Raw genomic sequence first — 16,524 nt, forward strand, 5'->3', positions numbered from 1 at the left:
GTTGTCACCGGGGTTTCTCAGGGTGGGTGGTAGAGGGTGCGGACTTACAGCGGTTTCTATCTCAAAGGGACTGAGCTGCTGATTGAGCATGGCGAACATCCCGGGAGACATCGGAGGCTCTGGAGAGGAGCAGGGCTGGGTTCTGAAAACAGTTCGCACATAAACGTTTAAAACCGAGGCGTGCAACGCCAAGAACGAGGAAGAGCATGAGCACAGTGTTAAACACCTCATACAAACAAACAAACAAGCAAACAAACAAACAAAAGGGAAGAGAATAAAATACACACTCACATGTGGGAAATGGGAATAAAGGGAGTCTGGATGTACGGGAATACTGCTGGAGAGCACGACAAAAATCAGAGTCAGAGATACAAACGTTTTCTGCTGTTATCAGTTCCCAAAAACATCCCTGCATAGCCCCCTACATTAACCCTACATTAACCCTACATTACGCCTACATTAACCCCACATTAACCCTACATTAACCGTACATTAACCCCACATTAACCCTACATTAACCCTGCATAGCCCTGCATTAACCCTGCATAGCCCTGCATTAACCCTGCATAGCCCTACATTAACCCTACATTAACCCTGCATTAACCCTGCATTGACCCTACATTAACCCTGCATTAACCCTGCATAGCCCCCTACATTACCCCTATATTAACCCTACATTAACCCTACAGTAACCCTATATTAACCTTGCATTAACCCTACATTAACCGTACATTAACCCCACATTAACCCTACATTAACCCTGCATAGCCCTGCATTAACCCTGCATAGCCCTGCATTAACCCTGCATAGCCCTACATTAACCCTACATTAACCCTGCATTAACCCTGCATTGACCCTACATTAACCCTGCATTAACCCTGCATAGCCCCCTACATTACCCCTATATTAACCCTACATTAACCCTACAGTAACCCTATATTAACCTTGCATTAACCCTACATTAACCCTACATTAACCCTGCATAACCCCCTACATTAACCCTGCATTAACCCTACATTAACCCTGCATTAACCCTACATTACCCCTGCATAGCCCTACATTAACCCTACATTAACCCTTCATAGCCCTGCATTAACCCTACATTAACCCTGCATAGCCCCCTTCATTAACCCTACATTAACCCTGCATAGCCCTACATTAACCCTACATAGCCCTACATTAACCCTACATTAACCCTACATAGCCCTACATTACACCTACATTAACCCTACATTAACCCCACATTAACCCTACATTAACCCTGCATAGCCCCCTACATTAACCCTGCATTAACCCTACATTAACCCTGCATTAACCCTGCATTAACCCTACATTAACCCTGCATTAACCCTGCATAGCCCCCTACATTACCCCTATATTAACCTTACATTAACCCTACAGTAACCCTATATTAACCCTGCATTAACCCTACATTAACCCTACATTAACCCTGCATAGCCCCCTACATTAACCCTGCATTAACCCTACATTAACCCTGCATTAACCCTGCATTAACCCTACATTAACCCTGCATTAACCCTGCATAGCCCCCTACATTAACCCTACATTAACCCTGCATAGCCCCCTACATTAACCCTGCATTAACCCTACATTAACCCTGCATAGCCCCCTACATTAACCCTACATTAACCCTGCATAGCCCCCTACATTAACCCTGCATTAACCCTACATTAACCCTACATAGCCCCCTACATTAATAAAATCTTTTATTTCACTCTGCTCTAGACCGAGGACAGAATCATGTGATGGCTAACATTAAGCATTTAGTAAACGGCATTTAGGAGACCTAGAAACGTTGTCACTTTCTTATTGAACGCATCAACACAAAAGCTGTTAATCCATTCGGATTAGACTAGTTTCAGTTGTTTTTCTTTATTTGAGTCAGGCACCAATGTGCGGTAGACTGATATTTGCACTCATTTGAGCATATTGATATTTCTCCTGTTCTCTGTCATGAATTCATGAGTCCACCAGTGAGAAGCTTGCCTTTGTTCTGAGCGCTGTTGTAATATTTGCCAAAGGCCTCGTCTTTGGGGATGTCAGGATAGAGGAACTTCAGTGGGCTCTCTGGAACCGTGCCGTTGGCTATAACTTTGTAGTCCCGGATGATGTCGGCCAGCGGAAGAGCGCTGAGGCGAGTTTTGGTGTACGGCTCCACGGAAATGAACTTTGGCTCCCCTGTAAAAAAAAAAAAAAAAAAAAACCAAACAAACAAACAAAAAAAACAAGCACAGATGGTAAGTGAAGGATCATTTTAAAACCAAGTCATGGTAGATTCTGTGGGCCAATTAGCTGACGCATTTGTTCACATAGAAAAGAAAAATGCCACTACAAACAATTCAAAGACAGGCAACACACAGCAACAAATAAACATGTTTTACGAGACAGTGCGTGGCTCTGCCATTGCAACACGTAGGGTTAAGTCCGCAGAACGAGACAGATGAGTCAGCTGGCTGGAATTCCCCTGATTTCTCTTCCTAAGGTGGCAGCAACAGCGGGCTGTCTCACAGCAAGGATAGAATTAGGCAAGTCTCCCCGAGCACACCACTCCTCTCTGTCTCCCTCTCTCTCTCGCTCAAAATTTGGGCCCGTGATTTGTCACACGACATGTGACCTTTCTAGCAGATTTGTATCCATTTCCCTGAAATAACTACATGTGCCAACGCACGCAAACTTATTCTCGCGCAGTTCATACGAATTTGTACGTTTAAGTTTGTAGGTTCTAAGAGGCCTGCAGGAACAAAGTTTAGCTTTACCGTTTTCTCCCTGTTCGACCCAGGTGAAGGTGATACCTCCCAGGTGACTCTCGCTGAAGCGGAGCAGGAACGTTCCCGGTTCTTTCTCTTTCAGCAGCGCCCGCTCCGTCTCCTTGCTCACGAAACCCATGATGTAGCTAAGACAACCACAAAACCGCTATGAGTAATCCGAAACTACGTCATTGGTTCAGGCACAACGCTCAGCTGCAATGGTGTCTTCCGCTCGAGCACAGAAATGATTTAATGTAAACAAGACAATGAAAGGAATGTTTTTATTTTGTGTGCGTGTGTGTGTGTGTGTGTGTGTGTGTGTGTGATCAGGCATTCATGCAATGACAAACTGAACCTTAAATCGTAAAACCATCCGTAGGTTAAACCTAAAGCTGTGAACGTTAGAGGAAGTCATGCCTGACTGCATAAACGTGTGTACCCACCCAAAAAACAAAAATCCATCCCACACATAATAGGATGCTATAACTGAGATTTTGTTTTTGAGGATTATGTACAGTGTGTTTGAGTCATGTTAAAACACAGGACTGCAGAAGCGTCTCACCCATCAATCCAAACCGGAAGCAAGTGTTTTTTAATGAGCTCCAGGATGGAGTCCAACCACTGCCAGAAACTAAACGGCTTTCCAGCAATGTTCTCCTGGAAAACAGTGAGAGTACACGCTTTAAAATGTCACACAGATTCATTCTTTATTATTTATTTATCTATATGATGTATCTATATTCATTACTATTATTATTATTATTGTTATTACTATTATTATTATTGTTGTTGTTGTTGTTGTCCAGTCAGAACACTTCACTCGGCAAAGTGTAAAAGATATGATGAAAATTCATCATGCTTTCATCTGTTTTCTTTTTTGTTTGTTTGTTTGTTTGTTTGTTTGTTTCACATTTCTGAGGTACATAAATTTCAGGAAAGCATTTCATAGCCCACCTTGCAGAACTTGGACCAAGACACTTGGCAGTCATTGTATGAAGCATGGGGACCTTCAGATACATTAAAAAGACAAAAACAAAAAACCTGTTTGAATATAGACTGGTACAGCCTTATTTAACGTAATGTAATTTAGGAGGACACAGACACTGGATAAAGGGGAAAAACATGTCTTGTAGTGAAGGAGTACACCCAGAAGTCTGTGCACTGCAACATGTTGGAACAAATATGAACAGAAAACCAGTTGGGTGAGCTGGGCTGCTAGCATGGCCAGTAAAAAAGACAAACGCTTTCCAGATGTCTGTGCATTGCGATATGTTAGAATAAGTCAGCAAAAAAAAAAAAAAACAGACGGGTTTGGGCTGCTGGGGTTTTCCAGTTCAAAAAGACAAAACGCTTCACCGACATAAATCAATGGCCTTAAAGGACACTGGATACTGGCCTTTTAATGTTGGGTGTAGAAAAACACACAATGCACACTTTGTAAATCGGTGAACCTTGCGTGCGATAAAGATTTGGTAAAAACTGAAGACAAGGCAGAAGAGACTTCTTCTCCAAGATCCTTTCAGAAATGAACAGTATCAATGTAATAAGAAACTATTTCTTGGACTGGTCTTTTTTTTTTTTTTTTTTTAAATCAACGTTCTACTGATTTTGCTGCAATGCCTCTCACAGGTCGAGCGTTCTCTCAGTTTTGAGGCTCTATTTACATTCTGTCTCCACTGATTGAAGGTAAGAGGAAGGTCAGTCACCCAAAAGTTTATCTCCCAGCATGCTTAGCTGCTCCTTGTTCAGTCCCCTGCCGGCAAACGTGGAGAACTGCCAGCTGAGGACCTCAGAGAGTTGGCTCCAGCTGGCACGTATGGGGTTACTGAAGAACGCCAGGTTCTGCCGAGGGAGCACCGGGGGGGGGGGGAGGGGAGGAAACAGCGAGGCACAGTGAAACAATGCATGATATAAATTATTAATGGAACAGTAAAAACAAAACAAAACCAAAAAAAACAGGAAACAGTTACACACTGTTTTAATCATGAACTGAAACCACGTCCTAACACCTTTTGTGTTATGCCAGTTTTTCCCTGTTGTGTTGAGTTTGAGTTTGAGCATTGACATGTAACTATGGCGACGCTGATCTGGTCGTCTTCATCCTGCCCACACACAACAAACAAACGCCAGAGCGGGAACAACGGCTCTTTCTGATCTGACACATCAAAGACACTTTTGCATTTTCATGTACAGAGAGGGAGATGTCCTCGTGAGATCTGGGGTTGTGCCAAAATGTCTCAGCGTTCGTGAAATTTCTCCACACTTCCCTTCCACGCAACAAAACAAACAAAAAAAAAGGCTTGATTCGTTAAGTGACTCCCTTCCTGTTGAGCTTACCTTGGGTTCGTCTGTCAGCAGGTTGTACCAAATGACCGAAGCCCAGCCTCCGGGGAGCTGACTGACGTTAGAGATGACCACCAGGGGTAGGGAACAGGTCTACAGAGCAGAAAACAGTCTCTCTCTCTCATTCACACAACTCACATTGTGAAAACAAAACATGACATGCAGCACAGCTGTAACACAACACAGGCAACCATGCCAAGCTGTTCCAGCACGTGTGGCAAACCTGGTCAAAGAGTGTGAAGGTGGGGAAACATCCCATGCATCCCAGAGGTCTGGTTCTAACTAAATTCTAGTGCAATGCTTATTCACAGGTCAGTAAAAGGTCATCATTATGTTCATATTTATGTTCTTCATATTTTCTCTGTGGTATGAACTGAACTCATGTTATCACACTTAATATAACTCTAAAGAGTGAATGAACATTCCCAGAAACACACCAGCGCTTGGCAGCACCTCTAAAGATTGTTGCACAAGCCATATGAAGATGTTTGTGTGTGTGTGTGTGTGTGTGTGTGCGTGTGTGTGTGCGCACGCGCTAAGTCATCCCCTCTGAGTGATTCATTTATTTGCGGTGCAGATGAGAACTGAGCTAAGAAGTGAGAATTGTAAGACACTTTGATTGGCTGATTCTGTGGTCTAGCTGATGATCCGATTGGCTGATTCTCCAGTCTGTCTGATTTTCTGGTCTAGCTGTGTGGTTGCTCTCTTCCCTCTCTCATCACAGGGTCAGACGCATCAGTAAGGTCTCACCCTACTGCAGTGCGGTCTACATATCTAGGAATCTGACAGCTTTTATTGCATGTCCTTCCTAAAAGGAACTGTTAACACTCAAAAATCATTTGAATCCCTAAAATTAAGCGCACACAAGCTTCCCAAACAAGAGGTTTTGCCTGACTTGGACTAAACTGCATTCTAATTCTGCATTCAAATCTTAATCTAATCTTAATCTTAATCTTCACATGGGCAACGAGTCCCTGTGTGTGTGTTAGACAGGTGTCTAGAGTGTCTTCTTGATGGAAAACTAAGGGCAATATTTAAGTGCAGTATTCATGCACGCATTAACAAACCTCCCTTCCCAGGAATCAATAGTGTAAACATCATCTAACCTCAACGAACAGTTCCTGAGAGAATGCCACAGATCTGCTGTTCAGACTGTGATGATTGTGAGAGGGGGGTTTATTAGTGTCCGTGCGTGCGTGCGTGCGTGCGTGTATGTGTGCTCTATGGGAAACACACCTCCAGGTCAATGTCCATGCCCTGTATGGAGAACTGAGCCTCAAAGCTGAGAGAGTGGAGCTCCTCCGTCACAGTTAGAGGACCCTACAACAAACAAGCCAATGACAAGGGCGGTCAGTCCGTCAGTTAATCTGTCAGTCATTCAGTCTGTCCATCACCCCTTTTATGTGTCTCAGCCATACTCAAACCCTTTAAAAATTCTAGAGGGAAACACTATGTGATGATGTTCGAGGAAATTTTTTCATTAAAGGGTGGTTAGACTGCCCTCTGCTGTTAATGACGAGGAAAAGAACACACAATGAGGTTAAGAGATGAAACTGTTAAATGGGTCAGGGGATGGGAAAACGTTACGATGCATTTACAGGCAGTGACGGAGGAATCCATATAAAACTTTTTCTGTCTTCAGTGGGTGGTACATGAATAACGACAGCCTACGTGGAAAAGAGTCGAGAAGGAGCTTGTGCACTTGCACGCTTACCTCATTTCCTTTAGTTCCATTTATGTATTTCCTCTCCTTCAGCTGCTGCAGAGTGAGTAACACATGACACTTGGTACACTTAAAAACTTAAAACACAAAGTACTTCAATCCCAGATCTGTTAAGCGCTCTGCCCGAGCTGCGTGGTTTTTTTTCCGCGCGTTTGCCTTCAATGTTGACCTGCTCACAGACGCTCTTAAATGCACAGAAAAGTTAGACTACAGTAGCTATGCCAATCGCTTTAATAAATGTGAGGAGCTGGATTACCAAGTGTCTGAACTCCACTGAGAGACAGCCGTTGGAGGACTCCTCCACATCCATGACTTTGGTGTTGTTGGTTAAGATGAAGAACTGCCTGTTCCTAAAGGGGTTAATCAATGTTCTCAATATTAACTGATCAACACAGACAAGTGCTAAAATATGTAGTGAGAGAAGAATGGTATGGGAGGATACAGTTCAGACTATATAACTATATAACTATATATATATATATATATTCTTTTCAATCTCTTTTCTTGGTGGATTGTTCATTTGTTTCTCACTGAGACAAACAAAGCAATCCCATTGGATCTGAGACATTTGTGCGGCTGTTATTACAATCTATGAATGCTTTATGCAGATTCCCAGTCCATATAAGGACGTTATCTCTGGCCGTGTCCCCTCCCCCACATTCATTCTTTATGTGCAAGAGCTCATATTGAGTGTTTGTCTGAAAAACAACAGGAAGTCATTGAGGTCAAATATACTCACACTCTGCCTGGGGGTAGGTCTCTGTACAAACACACATGCAAACATGCACACACATGAACACACACACACACACACACACAACAGAGAGGAGAAGATAAACAATCATGAAACACACCTGTAGCTATTTGAAACGGTGTCATAGGGTTCGTGATCTCACCGGATATTTTTGTAGTGGTTTTTCGTGGTAAAAGGCTTTTCACAAACAATCAAATAAATGCGAATCTAATCAACAACAACAACAAAAATCAAGAGACATAACAGCTGTGTAATTGTCAACCACACGGATGTAGGACAGATAACACCCAGTGAGGTGTTGTATGTCACAGTAAAATTTAAACTGATGGTTAAGTACACTCACTTGTCAAAGGTCGTCTTCACTTTTAGCTGATAATCCACCTCTGGTAGTTTAACCAGCAACCTGAGCGAGACATTTACGTAAATATGTCAAACCCATCAACTGTTGTACTAATAAAAACTTATGAATTCTGTAGAGACAGTTTGGAAAGATATGCTTCATACCTGACCTTGGTGGTGAACTGTACTTGAGTTTTGATAATCAGGGGTTTCTGAGGATGCGTTGGCATACACGGCTGTTTTTCAACCACAAAAGAGCTGGAGAGATACGGGCATTTCGTTACTAAACAGGAGATTCCGCAAGGTGTTCCCAATCCTGTTACACTCCCCTCTTTCCTCCCTGAGACTTTAACGTATCATCTCAGGTTTATCTATTCAGATTATGAGGAACTCCACTGAAAAATTCCCCAACTCCCAAAACAGTCAAACAGACAGAAAGTAGGACGACTCAGTCATTCTCTAAAAGCAAAACTAGAGACCTCTGGCAATAAATCAATTAAACGCAGAACAAAGGTGAGCTTTTATTATCTTTATCAGTAACTTTATGAGTGAGGTAATGGTCTCTGCCATCTGCCAGACCTGAACTGACTGAACAGGCAGAGGGGTTTCTGAGTATGAGGGGGCACCGGGGGGGGGGGCTGTTTTTCAACCACAGAAAGGAGTTGGAGGGACAGCAGCACTTCATTACAAAACAGCAGCTTACGTATCTTATTTCCCAGCAGGGAGTAACAAAGGTGAATTATGAAATTGAAACAATTTCAGTCAGTCAGTCAGTCAGTCAGAGAGGCTGTGAACTCATGCGTAAAGTAGAGCTTTGAAAATAGACGTGTTCTCAGATGCAGGCTAGAGATGCATTCGCACAGACTTATAACCACGTCATGAAACACCGGACAACATCAAACAAAGAAACAAGCAGACAAAAAGCCTATTATCCAACATGACAAAGTCTAAGCAAAAGTCACGACCCCATGTTTTGTATATTGATTTGCCTCATGCTAAGTCTCCTGTATTTACGTGAATGTGTGGTAACAGGCTGCAGATTGCAGACTGTGGAGCTTCCTACCTTTTGATGAGGTGATAAATGAGATATTTGACCTGTTCCTCCATCTGGGGTTTCTGAAGGGGGATAGGGTCGCTCTCATACGTCACTTTCAGAATCAGCTCACCCAGTTTGTCCAACTGCCTTTTGATCTGGAACAGGCTCTGCGCGGTCATCGTAAACCTACATCATCGAAAGAAAGAAAGAAAGAAAGAAAGAAAGAAAGAAAGAAAGAAAGAAAGAAAGAAAGAAAGAAACAGCTAACACCTATGAACACAGTCACTTTCATAATGGACATTAGCTGTGGACAGGAACAGCTAAAACCATTTGTCCAGGCATTGTGAAAAACTGACCATCACCAAACTGTTGAGAAATTGCTCAGAGAGCAAATGATGGCTACATAAACAATTACCACAAAATAAAAATGCCAGAAATATAGAAAAGAAATATCTATATTCGCTGAAACAAATTTAGTACCATTGTATCATCCTGTATTATATTTCATATTTAAAGACAGGGCCTGAAAGTTACATGTTATCATCAAAATATTACTACTTGGCTTGTAACATTTATGTTAATAATTGCATTTTAGTGAATAATTTCAGCATGTTTAATTTAATATACCTTTCTCCATTCCTGTCGTTACAAGGCTAGATGGCATCAGATTCAAGTTAAGTGCAATATGATACTAGAATTGACTTTAGAGTTATTTTTTCCAGTTATTTGTAAAATTCTTATTGTTCACAGAATTACTTTCAGCACGTTCATATGACCTTCATATGACCTTTCTGTCTTAAGATGTATGTATGAAAATGATCTAAAACAAACAAACAAACAAACAAACAAAACCCACTGTGCTTAAACGTGCTTGTGTGACTACGTGAGGCTACGTTGGAAGACACTCCCATAGTTTCACTTTGGTGAGGACAGGATGGAGTGAGAAGCAGAGTTTAAAAAAGAAAGCATTTACAGGAAGCCTCCCTGTCAATTTACAGTAACGCAAAATGTTTCAAAAACAGTTTTAGTGAAAAAGAGCTTCAAAACGACATTTCTGTCTCTGAAGACTGAAACAAAGAGCTTATGTTTCCCAGCCATTTAATATGGGGAAAAATGAACTAAAATGTTCCCTGATCAAAAAAAAAAAAAAAAAAAAAGAGGAAAAAAAAAAACAGGACTTACTTTCCTCTAAAAAACAGTACTAAATTGTTAGGTAAAGTTCCACTTAAGCACAGATTATTGATCAATAGAGCACTGTGCAAAGACTAAGCTCACAATAAAACTTTTAAGTCAAAGAGCAGATTGGTCTGCATTTTTTTCCCACACTTCATATTCATATGAATCACTAAATAAGGTTTAAATGCGTGTGCGTCAGCCCCAGAGACTTCTGGCTCTCAGAAACCACTGCATCACTCTGTTCAGACTTTTCCATACAACCCCATCATTACCAAATCTCACAGGTTAAGTGAAGTTCATTTCCATGCATGAGTCTGGATATGATTTGTTGTTTTCCATGACATGTATTCTTTGAATACACTTATTAAAACAGTTACAGCCACCACTGTAGCGATCTCTTCGCTTCCTGGGAAGAACACTATGTAAGTATGTACCACTGTAAATGCGGTAATACCAGTTCTGAAGCTGGTCCAGTCCAGTTAGCACCGGACCTCCGATGCAGGCGATTTGCTGTCTCCGTTTCCACTCCATCAGCTCTGGGTGAAGCTGAGAGGTCATCATCGTATCAATCTCCTTAATAACATCCACCATCTTCGACAAAATTTCCTGCATGAAAATAATGCCAAGCCGTTAAGCCCTCATTATAATTAATGATAAGTTATAAATGTGTTTTTCATTTATTCATCTTTGCCTTGTAATCACAATCATTTAAGCTCCTGCATAATTCAAGAAACTGAAACCTGACTCCAACATCAGAATTAAAACTTCTGTTTTTGTTGGGTTCTAACAATGTTTAAACTTCAAATATTTTCATTTGAATTCTACTTTAACAACATGCCAAAAATCAACTCACAACATCTCAGACCCACTGCTACCCACTGCTGACTAGAGCTGTCTCGCTCAAGCTGTCTCGGTCAAGCTGTCTCAGTTAACCCGACTCTGTGTTTGTTACAAGACTGAGTTACTGCCTTGTAACAAATACAGATGACTGGGCACTAACTTAATTATCTGTATCCTGAACAGTCTGGGGTTTTTATGGATCTAAGAAGAAATGACATGTATGTATTCATTACGACGCGTAAAACCTGTTGCCTGGGAAACCTATGAGGCATGCCTTTGAAGCCTCTGCTTCACCATGTACTATGTCAAGGAGTCTGGCATCGTTCATACGCAACGCACCAAAACGTTATATATAAGCATCACGTGCTGTTGTGCATGAGATGTTAACATTTCATCACTTCACTCTTTTCATCACTGAGTGTCTCCTCTGACCGCTTTGTGGTCCAGTCATCGAAGGCATCCAAAAAATTGGCCAAAAGGTTCTTTCTGCTGTTATAAAACTAAAGATTTACCACGTGAGTCATCACACCAGACAGACTCCGTTTGAATGTGCTGACGCCCTGGTCAAAATGCATTGCCTGGCTCTCGATCGGGGCATGGGTGAGAGACCTGCTGCGGAATACTAGAGAAATATCACGCTTGGTTGTCGGGCAGGTGTTGAGCACTTGCCTTCCGTTTAAAGTCCAGGCGGTTGAGCATCTCCTGCAGTGCGGCCACCTCCTGAGTCATGGTCTGGGTGTTCCTCTCCAGTGGGTCTGCACGGATCCACATCATTACAATACATTACATTTACATTTTTAGATTTACATTACATCACTATAGATCTCTGCACTTCTCACGCATACGACCAACTACTGCTGGACCAAGCAAGGTGCTCTAGCACTATACAGTTAAAACGCTCATTAAAAACATACTCTCTGGCCATTATTGAAGTATATGATCTGGTGATAGAAAAAAAAGTGAAACGCTTGTTTTTTTTTTTAAAAAAAAATGGAGCTTTTAAAGAGTTAATTGAAAGCTGTTATGGTAATTGGCCTTGAATCTTCAAATAACATGAGCTGAGGTCCAGTTTAATGGCATCCAGTTCATTCACACATCCGACTCTGCTGTGCATGCGAGTGGCGGGTTACCTCGAGACTGGAGCGTTTTGTAGCGGAAATCGAAATCATCCTGCATGTCCTCCAGGAACTTCACTGCCTGATCCATCATCTAACAGGAGAGGGGGAGGGGGGGGGCAGAGATTCACGACATCACATCTGCTCTTTTACTGTGGCTCTAACTGTAGCTTGAGACATGAGACATGAGACACGAGACATGAGAGTTAAGTTACCTGCACGCTGCTTCTGATCACAGCAACTCTGTTGTCCAGATTCTTCTGCCTCTCAAAGGCTACCGAGTTCTGCATAGCCTTCTCCAGTGGACCCTGTCATTTCCAAAATGAACACACCAGACACAGAGATTATCTAGAGCCCGTTTCGATGCACGACTTTGGATATGACGTGTTGTTTTCTATGTCCTGCGTCTTTTAAATACAATTGATCAGAAAGCTGGTTTTGCTCATGCTTCGTTTTAATCACAGCTTCATTATCTGTTGGAGAAATCACTGATTTGGAGCAGTCACAGTGGTTTCCTGTGTGATTATGACGATGCAGATTGAGGTATCCTGACGCTACACCCTGAGGCAACCTAATGACACGTGCTGTCTGTACCTGCTCCTGCACGCTGGCGATGGATATGATGCGTCTCTCCTCTTTCAGGCAGTTGGAGATGACAATGGCCATTTGGACAGGGTTAGCTTTATACTTCAGCTAGAACAGAGAGACAGAGAGAGGCTCATTTCTCAATGATCCCAAAGGAGCTTAAAGACACCCTGAAAGTGATCACAGTTCTCCCAGACAGACAAACACAAACCCCTCCATACATTTACACGTCCTGTCCATATGTTTACACGTTTACAGTTGTACAGATAGTACAGAGAGGGATACAGACATATAATCAGTTACAGATGTACGCCTATATTACATGTGTATACCACATCATATTTATACTATGTCTATACTACCTCTACTGTTTATACCACATGTTCATATCACATGATTATATTACACTTATATCATGTTTATATTACATTTCTATTTATATAACTTTCATTCATACCTACACTTACATGTTTTGCAGTACATTTATTCTTACATTATATTACCAGTCCAATTATATGTATATCATATATACGCTGCCTTACTATCTCTGGTACACTCTCTAAACCTCTGCACTCTGTACGTATATTCTTATGCAAATAGGAGGAAGCACAGCAGGAGAGCGTTTCACTGCCATTGTCTCGACACCGCGTGTGTGACAAATAAAGAAACTTCGAACTTGAACTTGAAACTGTGACAACACTCTGCGGGGTCTGGATTACGGCTCAATCCCAGCCTGATACACTGATTCTTTTCAGATGAATTTCATTTCACAGCCCCACAGCGGTTAACTTTACGACAGTGTCATGCCAGGCCAGGAAACACAGAGCTGCTTCTCTATTATATGTCTGTGGGCTTTACAGGACCTCTGAGGAGAGGACCAACATACCCTAGAGCTGAGTCAGAGTGTTCCATGGCACCAGGCAGTGTGTAACTTCAATACGATGAGTAAATACAGAGGGCAGGGGTTTTAACCCTATTCTGGATTTTCTATGGTTAATATCTCAGTCATGGCAGACAACAGTAGGTGGAGGAGCTTTCCAGAAATGACAACATCATCTGAAATTGGAAACTGAGTCTAAGGTGAAGGCTTTTGGTTCTCTGATAAAATCTACTTTTAGAATGAATACCCATGACACAAAGTGGATTCACGGACTGACAAGAACTCCAAGGGAGTTAGAGGAAAGGATGAGGGAGAGGGAATGCGGTTCGACCAGACTGATAACTTCCCGATGCCAGAATCTCGTTGACCCTTTTTATACTGCACTTTCATTAATGCTCAGTTAGGGTACTGTTTTCTATCAATAGCAATAGCGAGTGTCAGTGGTTCCACACATTTGAGTTGATCAAATAAATTTAAGTGCCCATTTAAGTTACATTTATCTATGTATGTATGTATGTAACTATGTGTCTGTCTGTCTGTCTGTCTGTCTGTCTGTCTATCCATATGTCTACAGATCAAAGCCAGATATAAGTTAAGCACGTGTTGTGTAAGATGCCTGAAAAAAAACGTGCAGCATCTTTGATGTTCGTTCCATCATATGAGAATTCAACAAACCTGTTAAAATTCAGCACGCTGCTTTGAACTGACTTTTTTTTTTTTTTGTAGAAACATCCTTTTTCATATGATAGCAATATGAGAACGCACTGCTATTGCTGACAGGAACAGTGATATGAAAACCCTGTGCTGTCACTTTTACATATGCATGTACAGTATGTGTGTTATTGCTGACACAGTAAGCAGGTAAAAGCCCAGTGTCTCAGATAACCTTATGATGGGTTTTCCTCTGCTAGCCCACACGATTTTTTTTTTTTTTTTAATTTTTATTTTTTTAATCTCTGGCGACTTCACTGGCAGAGTGGCACCACATGTCCTAATGCAGACAGGGGAATGTATTTGCATCAGACAAAACCACAGACATTTCCCTCTCTGGCCTGGTGTGTACAGCCAGAGCAGAAATCCCCAAATCCACCCACTCAAAAAAAAATCCAACTTAAGATGAGAAAAGTGTTTTGCAAGCTCGAATCTTATCTGATCGACTCTTGGGCTATTCTGATGAAATTAAAAAACAAACCCATCTTAACCACTTGCTTTGTCATGCTCAGTGTATCCAGTGGAAGCCGCAAATTGCAAAAGTTCATTTTCCAAGCCTCTGAGATTTTTAAAGAAACCTGTGATAATCCATGAGCTGAATAAATGTCAGATACCATGCAAGAAGGATGTGTGTGGTTGTTTCCTTTAAAGCATAATATCATATATACAAGATAAGCACTACATTTGGGCTTCGTTCTCTTTCTCTCTCTTTCTCTTTTTTTTTTTTTTTACAATAGAAAGGCCAGGCGGAGCCAAAGCGGAGGTGGTAACCACAACGTCAAACTTTGCTGAAGAGCGTTTCCACTTAAGTTATTCGAGAGCTGCAGCAGAGGCCAATGGCTCTCTTAAGGGAACACTCCAACACTGCCTGTTTTCTTTTCTCTTTTTTTTTTCTTTCTTTTTTTTTTTTTTTGATTTGCAGAATTTCAACGTGCGAAAGAGAGGTGGAGACATCAACTGCACTGTTTTCAGATCCACATCTGTTAATGTAGAGTGGAAGGCATTAAGCATCTATGTAAAATATGACTTGACGGCGTAGGCGGCCAGACTGTGGAGGATGGAACTGACCTATGGAGACTGTTGAGGAGACAGTATTCTTACTTTGCCTTACAAAACAAGCTGTTTGTGAAACACACTGAACGTACTGTGGAAAAGCAACGGTGGACTGATACATAAACACCCCTAACTCGGGCAAGAACATTCAGAGACACAATCCTCTCATCTCTCACTTCCTTCTGTTCAGCACACACAGTGCACATGTGAAAACATACTAGAGCCACTTCAGACGTTGTGTGCTAGTGAATCTATAACGTGAAATGAAAATGTAAGCTTTGTGAGGTCAGAGACCCGTAGTCGAGCGATTCAGTGAAACGGGTGGATGAGATAAAAAAAAAATGTTATGGGACAGATCATTTGAGACTGCAGAGCTGGTGCGATTGGGAGATTTTGACCCCTGTGAGGACAGAAAAGCATGTCACACACCTGTATCTGCTGATATATTCTCTTCAAGTTGTGTCTGTGAAGAAAGTTTTGTTCCTGAGAACACTTCCTTTCCAACTGGATCAGAAAGTTGTTTAGCAGAACAGTGGCCATGGACTCGTGATTTGAAGCTGTCTCCCTTTGTGTTATAAGGAAAAAAAAAAAACATCTCAGCAGTTAAGTTTAAGATGTGTTATTAGCCAACAAAGAAAAATATAATTTCCCAGTTAAATAAGAACTGGATGTTAGTACTCCACATTTATCAAATAAATATGACAGAACATTGTTGTTTTATCAGAAAAAGAAAACATAGTGTCATGATAATAATTTCTCTGGTGAGTGAAAAATATACAGAGGTACTTCAATTACTCTTGGACACTCTCACGAAAGCAAAACAGAAAATACACCTTTCGTAAAGAAAAAACAACAACATACCAGTCCTGACTCTCAATCCAGGTGGCAAGCACCTGTCGCAGCTCCATCGGAAAATTATCATCGTAAAAATAATCCACCTGCTCAAGAAACTTGATGTCTAACTGCTGGATTTGTTTCCACTGACTCATGATCGGGCTGAAATTGAAAAGATCGTTACATCGTTTTGTCGTTAACAATTTAAGATTAAAGTCGTAAAACGATTATAAATAACATTACGCTGTTATCCACCTTGAGGCATTCTTTCACTTTTACTATTTTAAACGACCTCCAAATGATAACACAAAAACGGCTGAAATTACATTTCTGCGATTATGAGTGAGTGATCTGTTGTTGTAATTCC

General features: G+C 41.5%; 1 protein-coding gene across 1 annotated transcript; it reads right to left on the reverse strand.

Annotated features, from left to right (window-relative positions):
* Positions 1–287: 287 nt before the first annotated feature.
* stat4 (signal transducer and activator of transcription 4) lies at positions 288–16,312 on the reverse strand. Its single transcript, XM_030787254.1, has 21 exons — positions 16,185–16,312; positions 15,753–15,888; positions 12,689–12,787; positions 12,310–12,402; positions 12,110–12,188; positions 11,649–11,734; positions 10,594–10,745; positions 8,991–9,149; positions 8,093–8,185; positions 7,932–7,991; positions 7,574–7,594; positions 7,091–7,184; positions 6,826–6,870; positions 6,348–6,431; positions 5,106–5,204; positions 4,475–4,610; positions 3,723–3,775; positions 3,331–3,425; positions 2,778–2,914; positions 2,008–2,199; positions 288–334 (listed from the first exon to the last, which is right to left on the reverse strand). Exons 1-21 carry the CDS (start codon positions 16,310–16,312, stop codon positions 288–290), a joined length of 2,088 nt encoding a protein of 695 aa, XP_030643114.1.
* Between the last annotated feature and the right edge of the window lie 212 nt (positions 16,313–16,524).

The sequence above is a fragment of the Chanos chanos genome, chromosome 10 (assembly GCF_902362185.1).
Source record: "Chanos chanos chromosome 10, fChaCha1.1, whole genome shotgun sequence".
Classification (NCBI taxonomy): Eukaryota; Metazoa; Chordata; class Actinopteri; order Gonorynchiformes; family Chanidae; genus Chanos; species Chanos chanos.